Source organism: Arvicanthis niloticus, chromosome 22 (genome assembly GCF_011762505.2).
Source record: "Arvicanthis niloticus isolate mArvNil1 chromosome 22, mArvNil1.pat.X, whole genome shotgun sequence".
In the NCBI taxonomy this organism is placed as follows: domain Eukaryota; kingdom Metazoa; phylum Chordata; class Mammalia; order Rodentia; family Muridae; genus Arvicanthis; species Arvicanthis niloticus.
Window position 1 is genome coordinate 29,501,127 of NC_133429.1, and position 26,130 is coordinate 29,527,256.

The following is a 26,130-nucleotide window of genomic DNA, read 5'->3' on the forward strand; positions in this document are numbered from 1 at the left end:
GAATTCTAGTCAGTAAGCTTTGCATTACAGCCCATTTCCATCCACTCACTAAAGGGTCAGGTTACCCTACTGCACATCAGAGACAGGTGTCCTCAGGGACCCTAGCTACTTATCAAGTACTCAACACAACAATCACACTTAAATAATACGGCAGATGAATGACATGTAGAGTAGGACAGTTATAGAAAATTTCGAGAAAGTAGCAACTTCCTGGATTGGAAGAGAGATCATATTGGGACTCAATCACTGAATTAAATGACAGACAGGTCATTGAAGACCTTTGGGTGACGAGTCTAGATAGAGGATAGACTGTGTTGCCCCATAGCCATGGATGGGTTGGTACAGGGTGAGAACTAGAGTGGAAACTGAGGCTATGAAAGTGAGGATGCTTAAGAAACTGGGCTGGACTGGCTTCTCTTCAGGGTGTACAAGTCTATTGCCTGCTTTCCAGCAAATAGAAATGGAAAGTTTAATGCTAAGGAGAGAGGAACTGAAAATTAATGGGATAGATGGGTTTTGGTTTTTTTTTTGTTTTTGTTGTTTTGTTGTTGTTGTTTTGTTTTTTGTTTTTTGGGTTTTTTGTTTGTTTGTTTGTTTTTGTGCCCAAGCTAAGTGAAATGAGAATGCAAACAGGGCAAAGATCAGGTTCTGCTTGGGAAGGTCAAGTGCTTTAGTGCTACTCAAGAAAAGGGGTTCCTTTGAAACTGGAGATCTCCAGGCAGGAATGACAAGACTCAGCCTCCTCTCCAATGCCAGAGCCCTGTGTTTATAAACAGAAATCCAAGAAAGGGTTTTCAGCATGGTAAAAAGCTTCCCAGAAATGAATTTGAGGGAGAAGTCCTGGAGATCACAGTGAATGTTAAGACTTGTGAGATAAACAAGGAAATGGGATCTGGAAGGATCTATTGACGGGCAGAGTCATAATAAGAAATAAAAGCGTGGGTGTGAAGGAGGTGAATCAAAAGGAATTACAAGCATAAGGGAAGCTGCTATCAAAGGGAGAGAGAATTTATGATCTACAAATATCAAATCCGTATGCCCTTTTCAGATCAGGAACAAGGATAAAAAGAGTTTTGAAGAAGAGGAGATACAAACATTTTATTCATAGTATTATTGTGTTTTACAATTTATATGCATATTGAATTACATAATGTACAAATATCCTTGGGGATAAACAATGGTCTCCCCATTTTGCAGAGAGGAAGGAATCTCAGAGACATCTATTTTCTAGAATTGGAAACAAGTATGTTTTCTGACTTGAAGGCAAATGATATGAACGTGTTTCCATTTTTAAGTCTCTCAGCACTTATTTAACCTTCATGTTCTGCTAGATTACTAGCTGCCTACAACCAGAGGCCTGTAGTAACTCATTCATTGTACAAGGCAATATACTTAACACTAATTTTTTTCCTTTTCATTAATTGGAAAATTTTTTATTTGCATTTCAAATGTTATCCCCATTCCTGGTTCCCCCCACCCCTGTAAACCCGCCATCCTATCTCTCTCCCCCTGCTTCTATGAGGGTGCTCCCTCACCTACCCTCCCACTCCTGCTTCCCTGTCTTGGCATTCTCCTACACTGGGGCATCAAGCCTTCACAAGACCAAGGGCCTCTCTTCCCTATTGATGCCAGACAAAGAGATCTTCTGCTACATAGGCTGCTGGAGCCATGGGTCCCTGCATGTGTGCTCTTTGGTTTGTGGTATAGTTCATGGGAGCTTGGGGGTGGGGTGGAGTGACCTGGTGGGTTGATATTGTTGTTCTTCCCATGGGGTTGAAAACCCCTTCAGGTCCTTCAGTCTTTCCACTAACTCCTCCATTGTAGATACCATGCTCAGTCCAGTGGTTGCCTGTGAGCCTCTGCCTCTGTATTTGTCAGGCTCTGGCAGAGCCTCTCAGGAGACAGCCATAGCAGGCTCCTGCCACCAAGCACTTCTTGGTATCCACAATAGTGTCTGGGTTTGGTGACTGTATATGGGATGGATCGCCAGGTCAACACTTATTTTTAAATAAACTCTTACAGGGTTGAATGAGCATAAATCAAGTAGTGCTCTTCTGACACAAATGAACAGAAATAGGAAAAGAGTCTCATGAGTTAAAGTTTGCAGTTCAACAGAAACAATGGCTAGCTCGAAAGACTACTATTACACATGAACAAAGAGCGCATTAAGCGCGTTTGAGAGAGCATCCTGTTGCTCTAGTCACACACTGACATCCTATCTAAATTACAGGCACTTGGCTTTGGGCAGTAGCAACTGGCTGTTCCAGGAAACCCTCCAAATTGGGTAATTGCTTACTAGCAGCAGAGTAATAACCTTATGTTAACGTAACCATTAGGGATATTGGTTTTTGTGGAATTGTTTGGAAAGAACTTCTCTTTGAAGGACAATTAGTTTGACGAAGAAACTCGGTGCAAATATTGAGATGTTTTTTATTCCCCCGTATCCTTTTCCATGAGTATCTACCCTCACAACCTATCACAAAGGTTCTGAGCACGGACCAGACTGCTTAGGCATGAAAGGACATCACACACATCCACACCCCAGCCAGATCATATCAAATGAAAGGTGAATGAATTGGCAATGTTAAGAAACACATCCCAGGGTGAAAAGAAGAGAAAGAAAGGCTTTCCGGAAATCAATACCTGTGATCTGAACTGAATCCACTGTCAGTGAGGAGAAAAGGCATGAATGGATGCTCTTCAAGATTCTTAGGCTGTGAGTCATGCCTGATGGTAAATTCAGAAAAGAAGGAGAGGACACAAATTTATCATGGCTCATTTGCGTTCTATGAGTAAATGCAGAAACAACAGAGAATTCAAGTGAGAAGAAAGAAGACTTGGTTCAACGTGGAAGAAAGACGTTATAGGTAACTTGATATTAAGGGTCAGAAGTAAATATTAAGACCAAATACAGTTAAACTGGACCCAGTTTTCAGATTTGTCCTTCTCCCAGGATCAGATTCATAAAGAGACATTCTAATTTGAGGCATGCATTATTTCTAGAATATGATATTCAAAAGGAGGCCACAAGTACATAAATATCATCATTCTGTCCAGGATAATTATTGGAACACTCTAATATTATGATGAGGCTATCTTCTATACCCAGGGCTCCCAGAGGCAACCCCTATTTGTTAACTCATCCTGCTCACTATTTAGAGAAGTCCAGAGAGACACTGAGTGCAAGCTTTTATTACAGAGGAAGACTGTGATCGATCAATTTCAAATACCTACAGACATTTTCCCTTGAGCCTTATATAATATTCCGTAATTTTCATAAAAAGATTGTGGAACTTGAAAAGATACACAAGGAGCTTTGCTGTCATGTTGTTTCATTGTCTATGGTAAAAAGATTCAGATAAACATGGCAAAATGCTTAATTTCCAAAGCCAATAGCTATTCTTTCAGAGTTTCTTGCTTCTGTAAAAGTGAAATACTCCATTAAAGACTATGAGAACTTATCTTGAATATTAATTTTTGGAGAAAAAATTTAGTAAGAATTAACAACTTACAATTACCTTTGAGTCAGTTATCTTCTAAGAATTTATCACAATGACATAAACAAAAAGAGAGAACAGAGAAGACCTATCCCACACAGTAGAGCGATAAGGAAACTGGAGGAGATGAAGAGACTATAAACAAAAAATGAAGGACTGCACCAGGAAATATCTACAGCCAAGAAACACCTTTAGCAAAGTAGTAGGATACAAAATTAACACACAAAAATTAGTAGCCTTCCTATATACAGACTACAAATATACCGAAACGAAAAATCAAGAAAATAAACAGTACATTTCACAATAGCCTTTTTAAAAAGTTTCTGAATAATTCTAACCAAGCAAATCAAAAAGTTGTATTACAAAAAGTGAAGGCATTGAAGAAAGAAATTGAAGACACCAGAAAATGGAGACTCAATGCAATCTCTATTAATATTCTTACACAACTCTTCACAGAAATTTTAAAAAGAATTCTTCAACTTCACATGGAAAGAGGCACGCACACATACATACATACATACACACTCACACACCACCACCACCACCAACAACAACAACAACAATACCAGGATAACTAAAACCATCTGTCTGAGTCGGGGTTTCTATTGTCTTATTTAGGGTTTTTATTGCTTCATCAAAACACTATGACCAAAAAACAAGTTGGGGAGGATACCATTTATTCAGCTTAAACTTCCACATTGCTGGGCATCACTGAAGGAACTCAGGACAAGAACCTGGAGGCAGGAGATGATGCAGAGAACATGAAGGAGTGCTGCTTACTAGCTTGCTCCTCATTGCTTGCTTGACCTGCTTTTTTATAAAACCCAGGACCATTAACCCAGGAATGACAGCACCCTCAGTAGGCTGGACTCTCCCCCATTGTTCACTAATTGAGAAAATTACAGCTGGATCTTATGAAAGAATTTCCTCTACCTAGGCACCTTACTCTCTGATGACTCTAGTTTGTATCAAGTTGGCACACAAAACCAGCCAGTATGCCATCCTTAATAATAGAAGAACTGCTAAAGGCATCACCATTGCAGACCTCAAAGTATACTACAAAGCAATAGTAATATAAACAGTATGGTATTTGCATTTTTAAAAAGACACATTGATTAATGGAATCAAACTGAACACTAAGATATATTTCCACCTACCTACAGACACCTGATTTTTTTTTTTCAAAGAAGGCAAAAAATATACACTGGAGAAAAGACAGCATCTTCAACAAAGAAGATGGTGTTGGTCAAACTTGATGGCTGCATGTAGAAGAATGAAAATAAATCTATGCCTATCACTGTGTACAAAACTCAATTGCAAATAGATAAGGACCTGAAAATAAGATCAGATACCATGAATCTGAGAGAAGAGTAAGTGGAAAGATAGGCTTGAACTCATTGGTACAGGAAAAAAAAACTATGAACAGAACAGAAATAGCACAGTCACTAGATTAAACATAAATGGGACCTCATGAAACTGAAAAGCTTCTGTATGTCGAAGGACATATCAGCCAGATGAGTCGCAGGCTACAGAATGGAAGAAGGTCTTTACCAGTTATACATCTGATAGAGAATTAGTATCTAAACACTAAGAAAACAAACAACTCAATTTTTAAAAGGGGTAGAGAACTAAGCAAGGAATTCTCAAAACATGAAACACAAATGGTTGAGAATCATGTAAAGAAACAGTCACCATTCTTAGCCATGAGGGAAATGACAACTAAAAGTACTTGGAAATTTAATCTCATCCCATTCAAAATGGCCATGATCAATAAACAAATGACAACACATGCAAGAGAGAATACAGGGAAGGCGACAATTAATTCATTGCTGGCAGAAGGGCGAACTGGTATGGCCACTATGAAAATCAGTACAGAGGTTTCACAGGAATCTGGGAATTGATTAATAACTCAAGACCCAGCTATACCACTCTTAGACATACTCTCAACTGATTCTCCATCCTACTAGGAAGATCCTTGTTCATCCTTATTTATTTCTGCCTGAAATTAGAAGCAGCCTAGATGTCCAGAAACTGATAAATCTGTAATGAAAATGTACATTCACATAATGGAATACCATTTAGCTGTAAAGGAAAATAAAACTTTCAGGTAAATGGATAGAACTTGAAACTAAAATCATTCTGAGTGAGGTGATGCTGAGTCCTGTCAAAAGAAATATTGCATGTTGTCTCTTACATAGGGATGCTAGCTGTAAAGGCTTTGACAGTACGCTACAAAGTCAATAGCCCCACAGGTTAGGTAACTAGTAAGGTATAAGGGGTTAGAAGAGGATTCCTGAAGGAAGGCAAAATAAAATGTTGTGGAAAGATAAAGAAAAACTAGAATAGAAGGAGTCAGTAGGAATGAGAATGGGCAGAAAAGGTAAAGGAGGGAATGTGGAGAGAGGGGCATTGAACTAAAGACCATATGAAAAACCATTTGGAAACTTCCTACTTGGAAGCTCCCTTAAAATATAAACATCTACCTTAGGAATTCAAACAAAGTCACCAAATTAAGAAAAAAAGATAAGGTCTCAACTAGCTATCTAAAAAATGACAAAGTAAAACTTTCACTGTCAACAGCGTGTTACAACTTGTTGGGTCATTGGCCAATGGAACACCTATATGTCACAGGTTACTGACAAAGCCCTTGATCTCTCTCAACAACCTGAGGGAAGGCCTATTGTGTAAGACAAAACTTACTTAACCATAAAACATAGAGAAACTGAGCTGATGCCTAAATAGAAGTTTCACAGCTAGTGATCAGCATTCATGCTGCTAGAAGACTGTAGGAAGCGGCTCCACTCTCGCCATTACAAGGTGGCGGTAGCGCTTGGCTTTGCTTGAGAGAAAAGACAACTCCATATATGGAGTTGTATGCGCTGAGAGGTGTGGTTACCCGATCGCCTTACCTCGCATCATTGGGAGTGGCCAATTAGTAGTGACATCGTGGCAATCACTGATTGGAACAAGGAAAAGGTTTTAAGGGGATGCACTGCACGGGGAGGAGAAGGAGAGAGAGGAAGCATGCTATACAGGGATAGCTGAATAAACCACTTGAAGAAGAACAAGGTTGCCGTTGCCTTATTCCGAGGTCGGACGTGGGTAGCGACAGAAGACATTCTGCACACTCCCAGAAGGAGAAAGATAATCGTCAATATTTCTAGCTACAAACTCTAGTTGTATTCACATTTATAACAGTAACTTGCCTATAAGACATACTGTTGCAATGTTTCACAAAGGTTATAGGATAAGTAACTATGGGGGGGGTGGAATTTGGGGGATTTTGATTGTTTGTTTTGTTGATGTTGTTGTTTACATTGGAAGTAACAGCCACTGCATGAGATGGAACCCATCCTTGACACTGCTCCAGAACCTGAGATGAGCTAGGTCTTGGCTTAGGGGAGAACCTAATATTATTGTTCTGCCAAAGGAACATAGCAACAACAGCAATAAAGCCTCTACTGCAAAAACAGCATATTGCTATGTCCATTGATCAGTGCTGTACCCAACTCACATCAGAGGAGGTTACTTCTGCAGTAGATGGGAATTAACGCAGAGGCCCATAATTTGGCAATGTGCAGAATGTGACTTTGCAGCACTCAGTCCTAAATGGGGTATCTTCATCAACCTCTTCCCTTCAGGGCTCAAGAGGCTATGCACAAAAGAAGGCAGAAAGATTAAGGCCTAGAGGTAATGGGTGGAAAATTAGATAGATCATGAGCCTATAGAAAAACCTAGCACTGATTTTCTCTTCCAAAGGAACATAAAAAAAATAAAGAAGGAAAAAGGGAATCCTTTTAATGACATGCAGCTATACTAAAACCCATAAAATCAAAGCTTTCTTGAATCATGGTATAGAAAAATTAATTAGAAGTGGAAAGGTAACTATCAGATAACAAGAACTATATAATTACAATAATTCTGGAATCAATGGGAAGAGAAGTAAACATACTACAGTCATATATAAAACCTACATCTTAATGCAAACGTTACACATACATGTAAAAATGTGAAGTCATGTAACAGTGGGAGAATCTACAGAAAATGTATAAAATTGAGTTTTTTCACCCCAAAATTTCTTTGAGTTTTAATAGTTCCCAAGAAGTTATCAGTGAAGAAATTTGGGTAGTCGTACAATCATCATCCTATCTGTACAATTTTTGAGTCCACAACTACTTCAAGATAAAAACTGAAAAGGAAAACAAGAAGATTGTATAAAAATTGTAATAAACATATACACACAGCATAGATAAAATATAGATGATAGATAGCTAATAATTAAAAGCAATACATAAAACCAATTACATTTTTATATTGAAACATAGTAGTTTTTCACCATTTTCATATTTCTTATGATTGTCTTCTTAAATTTTAAAATACTATTAAAGTTATGGTTGAATAAAAGGCAAGGATATAAACTTCAACAAGGATTATATTTGAGTAAAGCAATGTCGATATAAATTAAGTCAAACCTAAGCAGTAAAACCTAAGAGATTATGTTTATAAAACCTCTCCTTTTTTAATTAAATCCCATGATATTTCCATTCAACCTCCTTCCTCCTCGCAAGGAAATGACCTTCCACATAGACACGAACATAACATACAAAGTTACAAAGATAACTGGATTAATTATTGGTTATAATTTAAATTACTAAGCCAAATAGAAAAAAAATTGTATCCTGCCATTTTTTTTCCTAGTTTCATTCTGAAACCATCAGAGAATAATGCCAGACAGGATTTTTTGCTATGTCCTGGCTAACTCTCCACAGGCCACATTCACAAATGAAACACTTCCCATTAACAAGTCAATACTTTGAAGCTTTAATACAGTGCAGCCCACTTAATTCACCCAAGAGGTCATTATCCAGCTGGTGCTAATCAAGGGCATTATTTCCTTTTATTCTCTCTTTTGCTACCTACCTTTTCTCACCTTCCCACTTCTTACCACCTCTATCTAAAAAGGAGAGACACCCCAGAAGGATAAAATGAAAATGACTTGATTCTTTTATCTACTGAAAGGCCTATTAGACGGGAAACAGCCACTGTCTCGCCAGAATAGAATCAGTTTATACTATTCACACTTCAACCGTCAAAGGCAATTCAGACAAGGGCTGGTTATAAAACAAAATGGACTTCATTACCCATAATTTCACAAGTTAATAACTAGAGAGTCCCTATCACCTATAATATTTCCAACTTATTAAATAGCTCATCTGTTTAGCTGCCTGGTTATACACAAAATACTTTTTCTCTAATATATTAGATGTTTTTCAAATTTATACTACCTGGCTCATAAAAGTGCTTGATAAATATTGATGAATGACTAACTTAAGAAAAGATGAGTACAAATGAAAAAGGAAATGAATAAAGAGCTAAGTTAATTACAGAGCCAAGAAACATACTTTCATGAATATGTCAGGCCCATAAACATTACAGAAATATAAGCACAAATGTGTGCATGCAGATATATGTGCACTTGACTTGTTCTTAATGTTATGACATTTATTTATAATAAACTAAAAATAAATAGAATAGGATTACCCAGGTCAAGTATGACATAAAGCGACCCTGATGCACCTTACACTCTAACAAGTGTGAGTTTGCAGGCTAAGAATATTAGTCAGTTAAGTAAATGGCCTGAACTAATTTTTTAACATTGTCCGGTATTGAAAAATTAAACAACTATAGGATATGTTGTTGATATTATAGTATATGCTTTGAATCCTATAGCACTTTAATACACACTCGAACTTGTTTACACAAGCCCACACAGAAATATATAAAGGCATAGGAAATTCAACTTTTATGTAAGACAGAGTTTCTCATCCTGCGGGTCATGACCCCCTTTGGGAAGGAATAATTTTTATATATGGGTTGGCTAAAAACATCAAAACCCACAGATATTTACATTAAGATTAATAAAAGTATCAAAATTACAGTTATGAAGTAGCAATGAAAATAATTTTATGCTTTGTGTCACTACAACATGGGAACTGTATTAAAGGGTCAGAGCATTAGGAAGGTTAAGAAGCTCTAGTTGAAGGGAATTTTATTGAAGAACGCTATAATTTCCAGAAAGTATGGCCCTTTGGAATAATTAGGTATTTAATAAGAAAATATAATATTGATTATTGTTATTTTCATTAATTATAAATTTTAAACTAAGCATTTTATAAACAAAGAAACCTCAGATAAAGACTTATCACATTATACCTAATAAGTTTATAATTAAAATTTTTGAAATCTAACCTATAATTATAGACTTATTATTTATAATATATTCAACATATTTTATAGATAATAAAATGTTTACCATAGACACATGGAGATGTAATAGTGCAGAATTAAAAAAATACAAAAAGAAAACAACTTGATACTTTTTAAAAATCAAGTTTTTATATGATAGTAGGGTTTTTTCCTCTAACTATAAAACAATTCACAATATACAGTCATTTCAAACCTGTTCTAAAAAAGTATAAAACTAATTTTTGAATTCTTTTGTTATTGTGGTGTTTGGTTTTTGAGACAGTGCCTCACACTCTAACACAGGGTGGCCTTAAACTTGTGGACATCCTCCTGCCTCAACCTCTGTAGTGCAAAGATTAAATGTGTGAGGCATTAGATAACTTTAAATCATTTAATACTTTTTCTATATTAGAGTGATCTAATAACAGAAGGTGAACTGAGCTGTGAACTCTTAAATCCTTGTACTCTATTATGCTGTATCAGTGGTTCTCAACCTTCCTAATTCTGCGACCCTTTAATACAATAACCCGTGGGTTGTTGTGATCTTCAACCACAAATTTATTTTGTTCCTACTTTATAACTGTAATTCTGCTTCTGTTTTGAATCGTAATGTAAATATCTGATATGTAGGATCGCTGATATACAAACACAAAGGGGGCTGGGACCCACATGTAGAGAACCACTGTGCTCCACCCTGCTTTCTTACTGCATATTCATTTCTTACTGTAACACAGACAAGAGACACTGCCTTAGGTAGTAGGTACATTTGGTCTTGGTGGATATAAACACCTGTTGATTGTAAAATACCCTCTACCTTAAAACTGAGCTAGGTAATGAGTAAAAAGTGAGCCAATTTACTCAGAAGAAAGCTTAACGTCATGAAGAACTCTTCTATTTAGATGTCTTTAGAGAGGGAATACAGGCCACTTGAAAATCTAGTTGAATGAAAGATTCAAATACTATCACTGTGTAATTTATATTGGAGCTCAGATGTCTGAAATGATAAAGGTAAATATTCATGTAAGACATCTTAAAATCTTATCAACGGATGTACCCTGAACAATCTACAGTGTGTGTGTGTGTGTGTGTGTGTGTGTGTGTGTGTGTGTGTGTGTGTGAAAGAGAGGGGGGGATGGGGGAAGGGAGACTTGAATCTGAATGTACCATTCTATCACCTGGCATTGATTTTTTAAATTATTGGTATGAGAAGAGGACCGAAGGGCATGAGCATACACACTGCAGGTGTCTATGATTAAATAAAGATGAACACAATAGACTTTTTTTTTCCTATTTGCCTAACTAGCACAAAGGATAACAAGATTGGTGTGGATTTTTATTTATTATTTATTTTTTTGGAAATCACCGCTGAAGATTTTAGGTTAAAAATCGTTAGTCACACTAGAAGGGAATAAAAGGAAGAGAGCCTGGGTGAGTCAGCTCTAAGAAAACAAAGGGACAGGCTTAGCAAGGAGACTGATCAAAACATGAGCTCAATAATTGCTACTTTTGCTGTTGTTTGTTGTTGTAATTATGGCGTGATGATTGTCATGATTGAGAGGTAACACATCAGTACGGAAGAAAGCCGTGACTCAGTCATGAAATAGAGAATAATTTAGAGAATAATTGCATATGTATTTCCTTTTCAATAAATCATAGACTCCAGCAACCTGCTTCTCATTTTGGCTCATCTTTAACATAGTGAAATGAAGCATCTCGCCTTTTTTTTAGACCATTCATTTCCTCCAAACTGCCACGATTTTGACTGAATAACACAGAAAAATGATAGAGGCTACAACTAGTTCTGAGAGATAGATGAGCTATAGGTAGATCAATAGATAGAGATATATGGATGATAGATAGATAGATGATAGATAGATAGACGATAGAGATAAAAATAGATGATAGATGACAGAGATAAAATAGATGATAGATAGATAGATAGATAGATAGATAGATAGATAGAAAGGATACACAGATGTATACATACATAGACATGCAAGAAGGCAGACAGGTAGGTAGATAGATACATGGGTGGATAGATAGAAGATAGATACATAGATAGATAGATATTCTTTAAGCTAATAAAATCTGATTGTAAGGATTCCTGAGAAATATATCACTGTACTCTACTAAGCATACCATTTATCATGATCTGTCTGGCTTGAATCTTGCCCCTTGTAGATGCAGAAGAAAGCATGGATGAGGACAAAGAATTATGGGGGGTGGCAAAAAGGACCACTATATATAAATGTATTCAAAGGTAAACCAAACCAACAACTTTCATAACTACAAACATACTATGAGTCCTAACATTTTAATGAGTGCTTAGAAGAAAAAAATTTCAAATGTTCATACTTAGATGAATTAATTAAGCTATTTATCACCATCGTCTCATAAAACATAACATTAAAACATACTGCACATGATGAATAATGCAGTCATTACAGATTTTCCTTAAGCCAGAAACTAATGGGGGATTCTTAGGATGAAGATTAATACTGCTTTCTCCTGGAAACAGTAATTGTCGGCTGATTTAAAGCTCCCTCCCCACTGTTAGGTATGTTGTGCATAGTAAAATACAGTTATTTTTTATCAACATGTATATATTTCTACACAGCTAAAATGATATTTATCAAGTATTTCTGAGATACAAATCTAATTTTTTTTTATTTTTCCTATACCACTTGTCTTTATGTACATAAATAAGTCAACATTATATGTTTCAGAGGAGAACAGATAGAAGAAGAAAGAAGTGCTAAAATTAATTGAAATTGTTATAGAAGCAATTTAGTGTGTTTAGAACAAAAATAGACTAGATTCAAATCTAGGTTTGTCCTCTACTTAGGAGTTTTGGACGTGGTCAGACCCCTCACAATGTCTGTACCTCCATTTCTACACCCATATAAGAGGCAAAAAACCTACTTTTACATCATATGGTTGTAATAATATGAAACAGGTTAATGCATTCAACATTGTGCCTTGTCTCTCTGTGGCTAGAACAAAGGTTGCCAATTTTAATGTTATAACACTGTCTGTGTTCATTAAGACACTTAACAATGGCCACCATCCTTTAAATCATTTCCTCTTAACTAACAATAATGAGATGACTTGTATTATAATAAAAATTTCAGAATCTCAGTAGCTTACAAGAATATTTTTCTGTCACTCATGCTACCACATTTTAGTTCTGAGTGGATTCCCCAATGCACTACATTCTATTCAGTGTTGCTAGTCAATCTATTCAGTTCTGCGTGCATGGTTGGTCACAAGGCTTAAAGTTGTAGCAATGACTTGCTTCACACTCAAGCGACAAGTCTTATTCCACTTACTACATTATCCAAAGCTTATCACACAATCACACTTGTCCAGAGAAGCCCAACCTTTCCCCTCCTCTCTGTGGAGTCTAAGGTAGAAAACACACAAGACATCAACCACTGAGGTGTATCACAGATGCAATTTACAGTTTTCCCGTTTCATAATTATTTGGGACAAGGCAATGTTGAAAGAAGAGATCCAGGATTCTAGACCACAAATTCTAAACCACTGAATAACTCTTTTATTTAGTGCTAGCCACCAAAATTAGGGTATCTGAGAACTCCCCATCGGTATGATTACTTACCTTCATCTCATTTTGATTGAATGAAGAGAGTCAGAAAAGTTAGTTTAGCTCTCAATTGAGAGTCAAAAGGGAGAGAAGACAGAGAAAATGTAAAGTGACATTAGATAAAATGTTGGCTTAGTCCTCAGTGTCTATGCATTCATTAGCACAATGTTATTTAGCAAATGATCAATAATACAGATTTTATGTCTCCTCAACAATGAAAAGTGTTATCATTCCATCTTAGTTAATTTTTACAACTGTCCATATAGATCGACAAGAGAGACTGAGAATTCTTTGTTTTCCACTTCTCGATATTTCTTTTAAATATTAGCAAGGATAATATGTTATTTTACCTCACTGAAGCATATACTTCTAAGACACATCTTAAAAGATTATATTTGGGAAGTGCTATTATCCTAATAACCAAACCTCAACAGAAGGTGTTTTTGTTATCTAAAAGTTACAATTTTAGCAGGTTTTGTATCCAGTTTGTTCATTTGCTCTTTTAAATCAGTAAAGCTTGATTACTTATCTAAAAGACATAAAATTACACTCTACCCCTCTCTAGCTTAGTGTTTGAAAGTCCTTATTTTTTTGTCTGGGTTTGTTTGTTTGTTTGTTTATATTTGTTTTTCTTTCTCTTCAACTGGATTCTTTCACACCCAGAGTTCTTGTACTTTAGTTGTTTTGTTTTTTAATTATTATTAAAATAGCTTCTTTTATCCACCACAACTTACCTCATTCAGCATCCATACCAGAAAAGGCAAATATAATTAGTACCCTTGGAATAACAATCTCTTGCACTGTGGTTTAGATAAAGGATTTGAGTTGTGCACTTGCATGTTCTTCTTACCACTGTAATTTACAGAGTGTTAGTGTGCTCAGATATATGTATTGTAAAGTTCCACTGGCCTCCCACACACGATCCTCACTGACTCATGATGGGAAAGCCATGATCTCTTCTATTAAATGGCTCCTAATTGTTAACAAAAGTGAATTTAAAAAAAAAAAATGAAGCAAGTAACTCTAACCACTGCATCTCTCCATCTCTCTCACTCTGTCTCTCTCTGTCTCTGTCGCTTTGTCCCTCTCTCTCTCCTCCCTCTCCTCTCTTTTTTCTCTCATCACTCCTCTCTGTCTCTCTCTCCTTTCTCTGTCTCTCCTCTGTCTGTCTCTGTCTCTCTGTCTCTCTCCTCACTCCTCTCTCTCTCTCTCCTCTCTCTCCTCTCTCTCTCTCTCTCTCTCTCTCTCTCTCTCTCTCTCTCTCTCTCTCTCTCTCTCTCTCTCTCCTAACAACACAGGGCCAGAACAAAGGAAAAGTAAGGTCCCTCGCAGGAGGCACTAAGGGTTCAGATTTTCTCCCCACACCTGGGAGTTGATCGGTCACAGCTGATTGAATTTCCATTGTTCATTGATTCTGCCATTTGCCAGGCAATCCATCCTTGCTTATGTAATTGCAGCATTCCTGTAGTTCACCCTGTTCTGTCCTGGAGGTTCAGGAGTGTGACAGGCTGAGAAAATTAGATACTGCACAGCTCCAAGCTCCTGACCTTCAGAATACAAAATAAGGCCCATCTTTTCAAATTGGTCTTTCCTGAGGAGGTTATTTTGAGGGGCATTATTTCTAATAGGTGATTTTTCATGCTGACCGTGTGCCTTCTTAAAATATATCTATATCTCTAAAGATGGTTCATTTGAAAATTTAAGTACACCTGTACAGGACACAATGTTATGAATAAATCTGCTTAATTTAAAGCTTGTCAGGAGGGGGTACATGTCTCACCCTTAGACAAAACTCTCATTTTAAATTAGAATTAAAGATGATTTTGACAACATCTGAATATATTATTTTCTTGAGTAATGCTGAAAGTATATGTCAAGTAGTCCTACCACACACACACACACACACACACACTCGCGTGTGCGTGACCATAAAGTAGTGTTTATGCTAATTAAGTTTAGTCATTCTTCAATCTGTATATAATCAGAAAATTGTGCACATGCTAAAGACATATAACTTGAAAGGGACATAAAAGTTGATAAACAGGACCAACATTTTTTATAATCCTACATTTGAAACATACAATAAATGACTGAATATCCCTAATACTTTAATGGTAGTCAGATTTGTTTTGACAAACAGACAAAGTTCATTAGAGAGAACAAATCACTGTCTACTATGGTATTATTTTCTATTTGCTTTGCAATAAACTCAAATTCACAGGAAAGTTGCAAGCCCAAGAGAGCGTGCTTCCCAACAACTTTGTGACACGTGACACGTTGGCAAATGACTCCAGAGTAAATTATCTCCTAATCGCTACAAACAAGGCCATTCCCCTGGAGAGCCACGCTATAACCATCAAATTGAGGAAACTCACACTGACATATGACAACTACATAATCCTCAAATCCTGGTCAGGTTCTTTAATTGTCCTAAAAAAAAATGTCAATTAAAAACAAACGATATCCAATTCTGAATTACCTATTGCAAGTAGTTCAGGTCTCTTTATTCTCCTTTAATTTAGAACAATTTCTCTGTCCAAATCCTCCTTGAAATGATTCAAGATTTGGCACTCGAGTTCTGAAACAGTTGCCTAAGTATTTGTAGATGAAGATTCTGGGCTCTGGTCCAGGACTACTGCAGTTATTATTACTAACCATCGCTGCCCTCCACTAACTGGCCGAATGGCCTCTTGGGAAGATTGGCTTCCATCCCTCCTATGTGCAATGCACTTGAGCACTACCAACCCTGTAGCACCCAGTAAAGCAATAATGGAAAGACATGCAAATCCATCTTGTGTAGTCCATGGCTTAGAGAGCATGCATTAAAAAAAAAATAATAATTTCCTTAAAAAAATAACTGTTTCCTTATCTTCTCTGCCAGAATCGTAATGGAATGTTTAGCTATCTAGCTCATTAGAATTATTACAGGGTAAAATAATAATACCCTAAAGATCGGCTAAGTAGCTCTGAATCTTGTCTTCTGGATTTTGCTATCCTGTTTCTTCCAAGAACGTCCAGCACCAAAAAGAACAACAACAAAAAAGCACAAAATGTCCAGCTTGCAAAATCAGTGAGTTCTGAAGCAATGGGTTTCCAAACAAACACAATTCCTTTCTTTCCTGGTTTCTTCACTTCAACCTTGAAACACATTATTTCTCAAAAAAGGGAGGGAGGAGAGAAGAAAAAAGATAGCTAGTGAAGTAACTGACTTTACTTTGGCACAGGAACTTCAATGAGCTGTTTTTCTGTCTCTCAGTCTTGTCACTGTCAAACAAGTCCACAGAATTTTTCTGCCTGCCAGCAGGTCACTCTGCAACAAACTGCTCTACCTTGGCACGGCTCTCTCCGAGGGCATCGCCCGATTAAACATCACCAAGTGTTTCTGAGTAAGAATTAAATATCTTCCAATCCAATATTCTTAAAACAGGTCTAGAGTACTTGACCCCTATAGACTTTCCCATATTTTTTTAAAAAAAAAAAAATCATCCCTTCTTTATTCACCATAAAATTAAAGGACACTTCTCTCTTTTCTAACAATTTCTGAAACAAGTTTTCATCCATTCCCATGACAGTCAATTTTATTTCTTGTACTTCTTGACAAAATGTAATTCTTACATGTTGCCCCCTACCCCTCCCATCCTGTTCTCCTCCTTCCCTGTCAATCACTTAGTCCCTCCCTCTCTGCCCCTTGATCTCTTTCCTCCATGAACCCCCCTCAATAGTTAAAACATCATCTCTTTTCAACTTTTACTCAAATCTAAAATTCCAGATCAAATTATTTCGTAGTTTTCAGGCAATTATCTTTCATTGCCCAATCAATTCCTAAACTTCGATGCTTGACTCTGCTTCCCGGGTTATCCTAACCCGTTCCTTTCCAAGTTCACTTCCAAGCCCCCGTTCTCTCATGTGATGTTCCTGACGTTCCTGTTTTCATTCCTCTTGTTGCTTCCTGGCTTCACTGGATCCACCCACTGCTTCAGGTTAAGGCTCCTCTGATAGCTCTAACCTCTGCACTCTACACCTACACAAGAACTACCAAAATAGAAAGTCAAATATGACCTAGAAAGATTTTATCCCTTTAGCCTTAAGCATAACAGATCTTCTGTCCTAGATCGTCTCTACTTCAGAAGGCAGTATGAATAAACATGCTTACCATGGTCAACGTTAATGAGTAGAACATGATGCAACAGAGGTGGGAACAGTGTACAGGAAACGTTCTCTCTCCCCCTCACCTTTCTCCCTTCCCCTCCCCTGCCCATCCTCCTCCCCCGATCCCCGTCTCTCTTTTTGTTTCTTAGGGGTGGGGCTTAGGGGTGTTTATAAGAGAAACCCAGACATAGAACTCTTTGCAAAATGTTTAATTTAAGATAAAATAGCTAAATACTTAAACGATAATCACAGTTTGAAACGCACACAGCACCATCACCGTCGGCACCATCAGCACCACCAGCACCACCACCAGCACCTTCAAAGCTCCAGGACCATAGAAGAAGAAGAGTAAGAGTCCAGGGATAGAGAAGAGTATAAGGGAATTCTGCTGTCTTATGAGTGGGGCATGGGTCACAGCACTCACGGACTCACAAATGTCCTGCGTGTGCGAACAGTGTCTGTAGAAGACTGAGGTAGTAACAAAGATTCCATCATAGACGAGAGAGGGACTGGCTCACAGGATTCTGTCCCACTAGTAAAGTCCTGGCATGAAGGTTGTGGGGAGGCAGAGGCGAGATCATTGTCTCCACAGAGACTCCTCTGGAGTTCCTTATGCTGCAGTAGATAGCCTCATATGTGTGCCCTGGTTAAATGCATTGGGTCACTAAGCAAAATTTGTAAAATAAAAATTAAAACTATGAAAATGGGATCGTGGCTTGGTGGGAAGAAACAGGAACTGACAGAGTAGGGTAAAGAATAAGAGGCGGTAGAGTGAAGATTATAACCAGAAGGTATAATATACTCGTACAATGCTGTGAAAGGATGAATTAAACACACACACACACAAATAAATAAATAAAATGTCACCTCAGCCAGTCCCAGTTATATGCAGATTCCCGCCATGATTATGACCCAGAGCTTATGAAGCTATAAATGACTTTGCTTGCTGCTACTCCAGACTTTCTGAAGCCACCATGCAACTGCCTTCCATAAGCAGACACTGCTGACTCAGAAAAGAAAAAAAATCTAACAGCAACTGGTACACTGATAACTATCTTCCAAGGGCGTTAAGACTTTCTTATCTCCATGAATTTACCATGCAGTTTGCAACACAAAAATGCCCAGCTAAGTTTCAGAGTTCCACAGAAAGATCTAGAATTCCAGTGCTAGCATTTTTTTTTCTTTAAATCCTCCTTGGAACACTAGCTCATAAAAATGTCTGCCCTGGTCTCTGCAGGGCAGACACACACCGGGTCCTCCCCATCATAGTTTTGTAATGATGTCCCTCATGCATCATCTTGAATCCTTCTGTTACCTCTTCCATCATTTCCTATATAGTGAAAACACAGTGGGTAAGAGATTGGCATCCTTAAAGTCTTCTGAGCCAATTTAAGACTTAGCAGGGTTAAAGTATTGCACGTTTAAAACCAAGTAGGAAATGAACGCCTTGCACCCCTTCAAACCACACTATTTCCACGAGAGGAAGGTCGATCTAAATTAAATAATTTTCAAGTAATCTAAATTTAGTTTCCTTCAGTTTATCGTAATAATACATATTTAATTTCTATACTCTCTTTTTAGTTCATAATGCCTTTTCAGTTTATAACAAAGCACATTTTATTTATTTATTTATTTATTTATTTATATATTTAGTGTGGAACAACCAAGGTGTACCTGCAGAGACCAGAAGACAATGTTGCTGAGTTGATTCTGTCCTACCAACAGATAGATTTCAGGGATTGAACTCTGTTTCCCATATTGGGTGACAGGTGCCTAGCCTCACTGAGTCATTGCATCCCCCCCCAACCCCCCAGATACTGAAAATCATAACAGTGCATGTTGTCTAAATAAGGCTGAGATAAAATTGAATCATGATATTTTTATAGAAAAGAATCAACTGATAGCCCAGAAAGTAAACGACAGTCTGAAATAAAGAACTAAATTCCCTAATACTGGAGAGAAGGGCAGTAGCCTTTCAATTTCAGGATAGGCGAAAGAATGTCTTTTTCCTCAGAGAAAGAGAACCCAGAACAGCAACTATTGTGTTACAAGATTAAAGACATCACTAGCATTTCCAGTTGCTCTCCATGTGGTTACAATGTTCCAATGTGAGGCTCTCAGATAGAGACATTATTACCCAGAAAACAAAGCATCAAGAAGATACGACCATGCTATGAGGAGAGCTGTTTGTTTGTTCGGTTTTGCAAGTTTAAACCACCAGTTTAACGTTGGCCTTCATTGTTCAGAGATCTCAGAGTACAGAGCTAGAGATGAGTTTCAGTGAGCCTCTTATGTTGCAAAAGGGGCATAACATCCTCAAGGCTTATATCCCTGGCAATCTGAAGTTCCCTATAGCAACACCTCTGTTCTGCTTGAGAAAGAAGCCAAAGTTACCTCAACTCAACTCACGGCTATGCTCATTGACTATTGAACCACAGCAACCAAACTCCTCTTGCCTAAGAATGCTGCTATTTGACTGTCATCTTTAAAACAATATGCTAGCTCTACTGTAGCCACAGAGATATATAGGAGGGTGAAGAACATTCGCCTTTCTTTTGTGTTTGACCTTATTGGTAATCACTAATAAAATAGGAATACATGCACAAATTATATAACAATATGGTACAACAGCAGTAACTCAAAAGGAAACCATCTACTGAATGAAATGGAACTTTTCTGTCCCATCTCTGCCCACACCTTCAACTCAGGTATGCCAAACAAATGACTTCAGCAACACCGAATGAAACCTATGAACTTAATGAGAAGACTAAAAAGATTTATTATTCATTTTTATCTTCTCGGACGCCTGTAGAGAGGTAAGAGAACGTGAGACTGGAAGAATACAAAGATGAAGAAAGAATTCAGGCGCAACATTAGCAAATGCCAGTGATCCTCCATGCATCGAAATGATTTACATACAAGGACCTCTTTCCAAAGTTCTTGTTGAAAGCAGTGTGTTACTTGCACAACTTTTAGAAAATGTCGACTAAAAGTTAGAGTTTACAGAAGAAAAATAGTTCTTTGGAAGGAGCTCCTGCATCTTAAGTCACCTTCTGTCACACACATTCGTTTTTTTTTTTTCTTTCTTTGCTGTTTCTTGGGCCTTCACTGATCTACACTGGGCCTCTGGACTCACTTCAATCTCTCCTTTGGTCACTACTGTTGCCCAAGGTTTATTTGGCTATCTTTAGTTTTCTGTTACAGTATCCCAGTGACCTCTTTGTAAAATTGTGTTAACTGCGTTAATTGAGTGTGTATGTATATGAGTGTGTGCACTATGGCATGCCTACAGATATCCAGAAAACCAAAACAACAACAAAACTTTTGGAAGTCTGTTATCTTCTACCACGAGAGTCTCCAGGATCGAACGTAAGCCATCAATACTGACATCAAGAGTCTCTACCCACTGAGCCATCTCACCAGCTCCCAGTGCTCTCTTACCTGAGATCTTTGGATATTGGTTTTATGGTAAAGATGATCACATAAGACTATAAGAGAACAATAATTTCTGACAGACAAGCCAAACACTGAGAAATTAAAAAGATAGCCTTTTCTCGGATAACAATTACACTCTAATCCACAGGGTCACTCAGTCTTATTTCTTTCATCAGCTAATCCTCAAACTAATTACTTGATTTTGAGGAAGAAAAAAAAAAAGGAAAAACATGGAGATTAAGTCACTTGACTGTGAGCCCAGTAACTAAGTGAAGGAGAACACAAACCAGACAATGTGTTCCAGAGAGCACACACTGTTCTTCACCCATTGCTATATACACTTACTGCCTGGTTAGCTGACACCACACAAAAGTGAATGGATCAAATACTACTAGAAGAAGAAATTAAATTGTGTGTGTGTGTGGGGGGGGATGTATTCACATTTGAAAGAATCACCATGGAAACATTCCCACAAACAAAACCATTAGAGAACAAGGCATGATGAAGACACAGAACAGACTCTTCTTGGTCTCATTACAAATTCTCTGCTCTGAGAGGAAAGTCATCCACCAAACGGCCAAAGGGCATCTTGACCAACACATTGCCCTCATCTGCTAAGAAGCTCTTTTTCAAATTTTACAGATAGTACCATCTCCTAATAACTAGCTGATGGACCAACCATATCCTTAAAGGGCTAGGCACCTAGAAACTCCACTTAAGTTTTCCAAAACCTGGAGGCCTCCCTCACTCTCAATAGCCTAGAAATCTTTTCTACAGTGTCTTCTCTTTATAATATAAAAACAGTGTTTAAAAGTATTTATAATTGAAACTTATAATCAAGCATCAAGATGAAAGCTTTCTTTCTACCATGACTCGTAAGGTCACAGGGCCTCTATCAGCGACGGGCAATTCTTACATTTCATATACACAAGCCTATGGTTCTCCCAGCTATCTGGCACACTATGAAAGCCTTTTTTTTTTTTCCCAATGCCTTTCTCCCACTTCACCACTTCACCAGCTAACACAATTACAGTGTCAGTTACTTCTGGTGTCTTATACCCCCCTTGAACTTTGATAATAAGATCACTTCAGCTTTGAAATGATGAGTTCTAATCCTTCCAGCGCTTGCTCAGTTACCTTTTACTTCACCCCGCCCCCTCCCTCCCGACAATTGGCAAGTCCACAATTCCCTAATCCATTACATACTCTGTATTTGTTTACACAGTATCTCCCTTTCCAGTCAGCAGAGTCCATGCGCAGAGAGCCTTTGTTTTCCTAAGCCTTTGTTTTGGTCATTCAACATCCCGCTGCCAAGCAGGTCCTCTGCAAGTAAATCTCTGTGTGAAACTGGGGTCACCCTAGATAACCAAGAACTTCACAAGGAAAATGTAGGACAGCGAGGAGGAGAATGAAACCGACAAACAATAGAAATAGCTGAAGGCATCGCACGTTTTGATTTTCTTCTCCTCTTAGAACTTTAGATTCCTGGTCCCAGACCTTCCAGCCTTGGCATCTAAGAAGTTAGGAGATACTGGAAATGACTAAGACATCACTCACCAACTAGTGGAAGGCGGGTATCTGTTCTCTAGCGTTTTGGTCCAGGGCTTGTACCAACTTATCTGCTCAGCAGCTTTACCCCAGAATCTCTCCGGGTCTGCCACAGAGGCTGCGAAGTGGGTCTTGTACTCGCCACCACTGCCGGTGGTCAGAGCCCTGCAGCCCCTGCCTCCGAACCCGGCCACCAATGCCCTTCGGGCCACACCGGCTCCTCTTACTGAAGGGGATCCTGGCAGAGGTGCCCCCAGCGTCCCGGCGCCTGTTACTTTGCGACATTGCAACCAGGATGGCTTCATACTTTCTCTCGGTCCCTAGCTGCAGGCCCAGCAGCTTGCTGTCCCAACAGCTGTCGCACTGCCCCCGAGGGGGAGCCTGCAGGAGGCGGGACTAATCAGGAGGTGAGCCCCTAACCCCGAAGTTTAGAAGTCAAACTGAAGTCCGCAATAAAAACCGAACTGGAGCCAGCAAGAAAGCAACAGGCTGGAGCGGAGGCCTGGGGAAAGAGGGCAGGAGTCTACAGGGGTTGAGTTGCGTCACTCCTAAATTCAACTCTTACACGCATTTCCAGTCCATGACAGCCGCTTGTCATTTGAGAGTGTTCTCCGGACTTAGGTACACACAAGGACACCCAGAACAAGGCCAAAGGACCCAGTGACTCATTTAAAATAAAGTGTGTATCTCTGTCCTAAAGCAAAACTCACGTAACTTTGAACATGATAGTGAGGCTCTGGAATATTATTTTCCTTAACTCATTTATTTCTTTGTTTAAAATTCAACTCAAACCCTAGTTACTAAAACCACAAGCAGCTCCAGGGCATCGTTTGTTCCAGGATTTCCTGGCAGCCTAGAGGAGGAGGCGTGGAAGGAGGGTTACCCAGCAGGGTTGAGGGAGTGTTTCCAGGAGTGATTGACAGGCCTGGCCACTAGGGAAGGCAGCCAAGCTGGGACCTGGAGGCACCTGCCTGTCCACTTCACAGGATTTAGAGGCAGGAATACAAAGGACTTAGAACATTTTGTCCCTTCTTATTACCTGCTTTGGAGTTTTTCTGAAACTCTGAGAGAACAAATACATGGTTGCAAGATTTCTTTGGGGTAATAAAAATATTCTTAAATCGAATATGGTGACCACACCAAAACTCTGAAGAAACTAGAAGTCACTACAGTGACTTCTGACACTGACATCCCCTCTAGAGGATGAATTATGTAACGTGTGGGTTACGTCTCAAAAGGCTATTCTCAAACAAATCAAAAGATAGAATGACTCCTAAGAAAGATGAAGTTGGGAAAATTCAAAGCACACAGGTGCGATGAATTTCCTGCCCGGCTTCAACTTTCTTCAGGGCTTCAACTTCCTTCAGAACCTGCCGTCTCTCGGACTTCCATGAAAGTCACGATCTTTTGCTTTAATATCTTGCCAAACACACTCTATCTCTATCGTAGCGTCACAATATTTGAAGCTTTACATATAAAGATAATGTATCACCAATTCTTAGATGAGAAATAGTGGAATGCCCTTGACCCTGTAAAGGACCATAAATTAAAAAGCAGTAAACACGTGATCCTTCAGGGAGAAAACGATGTGGAGATAAAGGCTAAAAGGTACAGGCCTAAATCTAACGCAAGACAGGAAAAAAAAATGGCTTTAAGTAACTACCTCAGCTATTTTCCTTAACTGAGAAGCAAGACATCACACCTTTCCTACCCACCCACAGCGTGTTTTATTCCTCCCAATGTTCTTAGAGGAAAGAGGTCATCACTTAAAATCCTTTCAACCTCTTTACCTCTCCTTCCCTCTACTCAGTGCTGCCCTCTAACTAACAAATTTCTTGGACCCCAAATTACTACCATGTTCTAATCACTTAACGAGCATGTGAGTGCCTACCTTACCTATAGCTGTTTTGGTAGAAACAATGTCAAGAGGGGAACTAGATAGTTGGTAAATTTTCTATATGTACCTTGTCCTTAGCATGTTAACAACTAGAAGGTCTTGAGATTTTTCAGGACTATAATAGAAGTAGTAACATCATCCCCATGTTTCCCAGGGAAGCTTAGGGATAGGTGAACTCATTGCAGGGCTCAAGGCCACCAAGGAAAGCAGGGAAGACTCAAACATTGATGAGACTCAGAGCCAGGGCACTGGGCTGGAGAGTAAGCTCAGTGGTTAAGAACTCTTGATGTAAAAGACCCTGGCTCAATTCCCAGCAACCACATGGAGGTTTACTACTTTCTCAGGCACCAAGTATGCATGTGTGTAGTACACAGATGTCCAGGCAGGCCAAACACTCATATGCATACAATAATAGATAGATAGATAGATAGATAGATAGATAGATAGATAGATAGATAGATAGATAGTTTTGAAAGCTCCAGACTTTAAGGGTAAAAAAAAGAACCAACACAAATCACCTGCAACCCCATGGGGGAAAGGAAAGGAAATCTACATTGCAGTTTTATTGCTCTGTCTCTCTGTTTCTCTCTCTCTCTCTCTCTCTCTCTCTCTCTCTCTCTCTCTCTCTCTCTCTTTGTCTCTCTCTCTCTCTCATACACACACACACACACACACACACATCTCTGTATCACATACACGTGTGCTTTGGACTCTGATTCCAGGGGCCACAATTTTCATGACAGTTGGTTATATTCTCATGTTAAAAAAAAGGTTTGTTTTATAATTTCAAGTAAATATAATCAATTAAATATTCATATGAGTTTCTATTTGCAAAACCACACCAAATAGGAACCAAACTGGGTAATAGTAGTGTTATGGACTCAGCCAGGACATAGAGAACTGGAGAAGAAGGAGGAGGAGAAAAAAGAAAGGAAGAGGATGGAGGTGGGAAGAGGAGGGAGGAGGAGAGGAAGAGGAAGAGGAAGAAACCAAATGAAAGACTGGAAAGAAACTAGCATATGTTTTAAAAGGGAGCAAGGAGGAAACTATTCTTTAGAATAACCCCGAGTTCTAATACCTGGAATATCTCAGAACTTGGAGGCCTGAATTCCTTTGGATATTCAGAATGAAGGTTATGGCTGACAAAGAAGATCTGAAAAATATAGGCAAGGTAAATCTTCATGTTGCCAGATGAAAACCTTGTCTCTGAAGACACCAACACATCACCTTGAGTTTTTATATTAATTGTATGGAATAGTGCCCTTTGATATAGAGGTGGTAGGTAGCTGTGTATGAATAACTAAGCACAGGAAAAGCTTAAAAGCGTTGACATCTGAGTCTGTTTGTTCATAGTGCTAACCCTATAACATGATATGCTGAAATTTGGAACGTTCCCCTAACTTTCCCATATCGTAATTTCTTATGTCTGTAATCTGAATGGGTATAGCGTATCAGAGGATTGATATAAGATATAAATACATATGTAAATTGCATTAGGGAAATGATAAGCCAAGCTAATTCCAGATAGCAGTAAAGTTCATAAACAAACCCTTCCATCCAAAAACCTCTTAATATAGCTAAAACTTTGCAATCAGACTTTTTCAAAAGACATGATGTGATTTTAAACATGCATGCAATATTTATACTATTTCAAAAGATAAAAATATACTTTAATTACTTTGGAGAATGAGATACTCAAGTGTTTAAACCATGTGAGACTGCAGCTTTTTTAATGTACCCTATGTATTTCTTGA

The 26,130-nt window shown here is 38.4% G+C and overlaps 1 protein-coding gene across 1 annotated transcript in view; it reads right to left on the reverse strand.

The window, feature by feature from the left end:
* Positions 1-22,928, reverse strand: part of Acss3 (acyl-CoA synthetase short chain family member 3) — a 173,636-nt gene extending 150,708 nt beyond the window's left edge. The window contains exon 1 of the mRNA XM_076920151.1: positions 22,489-22,928. Coding sequence (XP_076776266.1) covers positions 22,489-22,784 — 296 coding nt within the window. The 5' untranslated portion in view covers positions 22,785-22,928. The remainder of the gene's footprint in view (positions 1-22,488) is intronic.
* Positions 22,929-26,130: the final 3,202 nt, after the last annotated feature.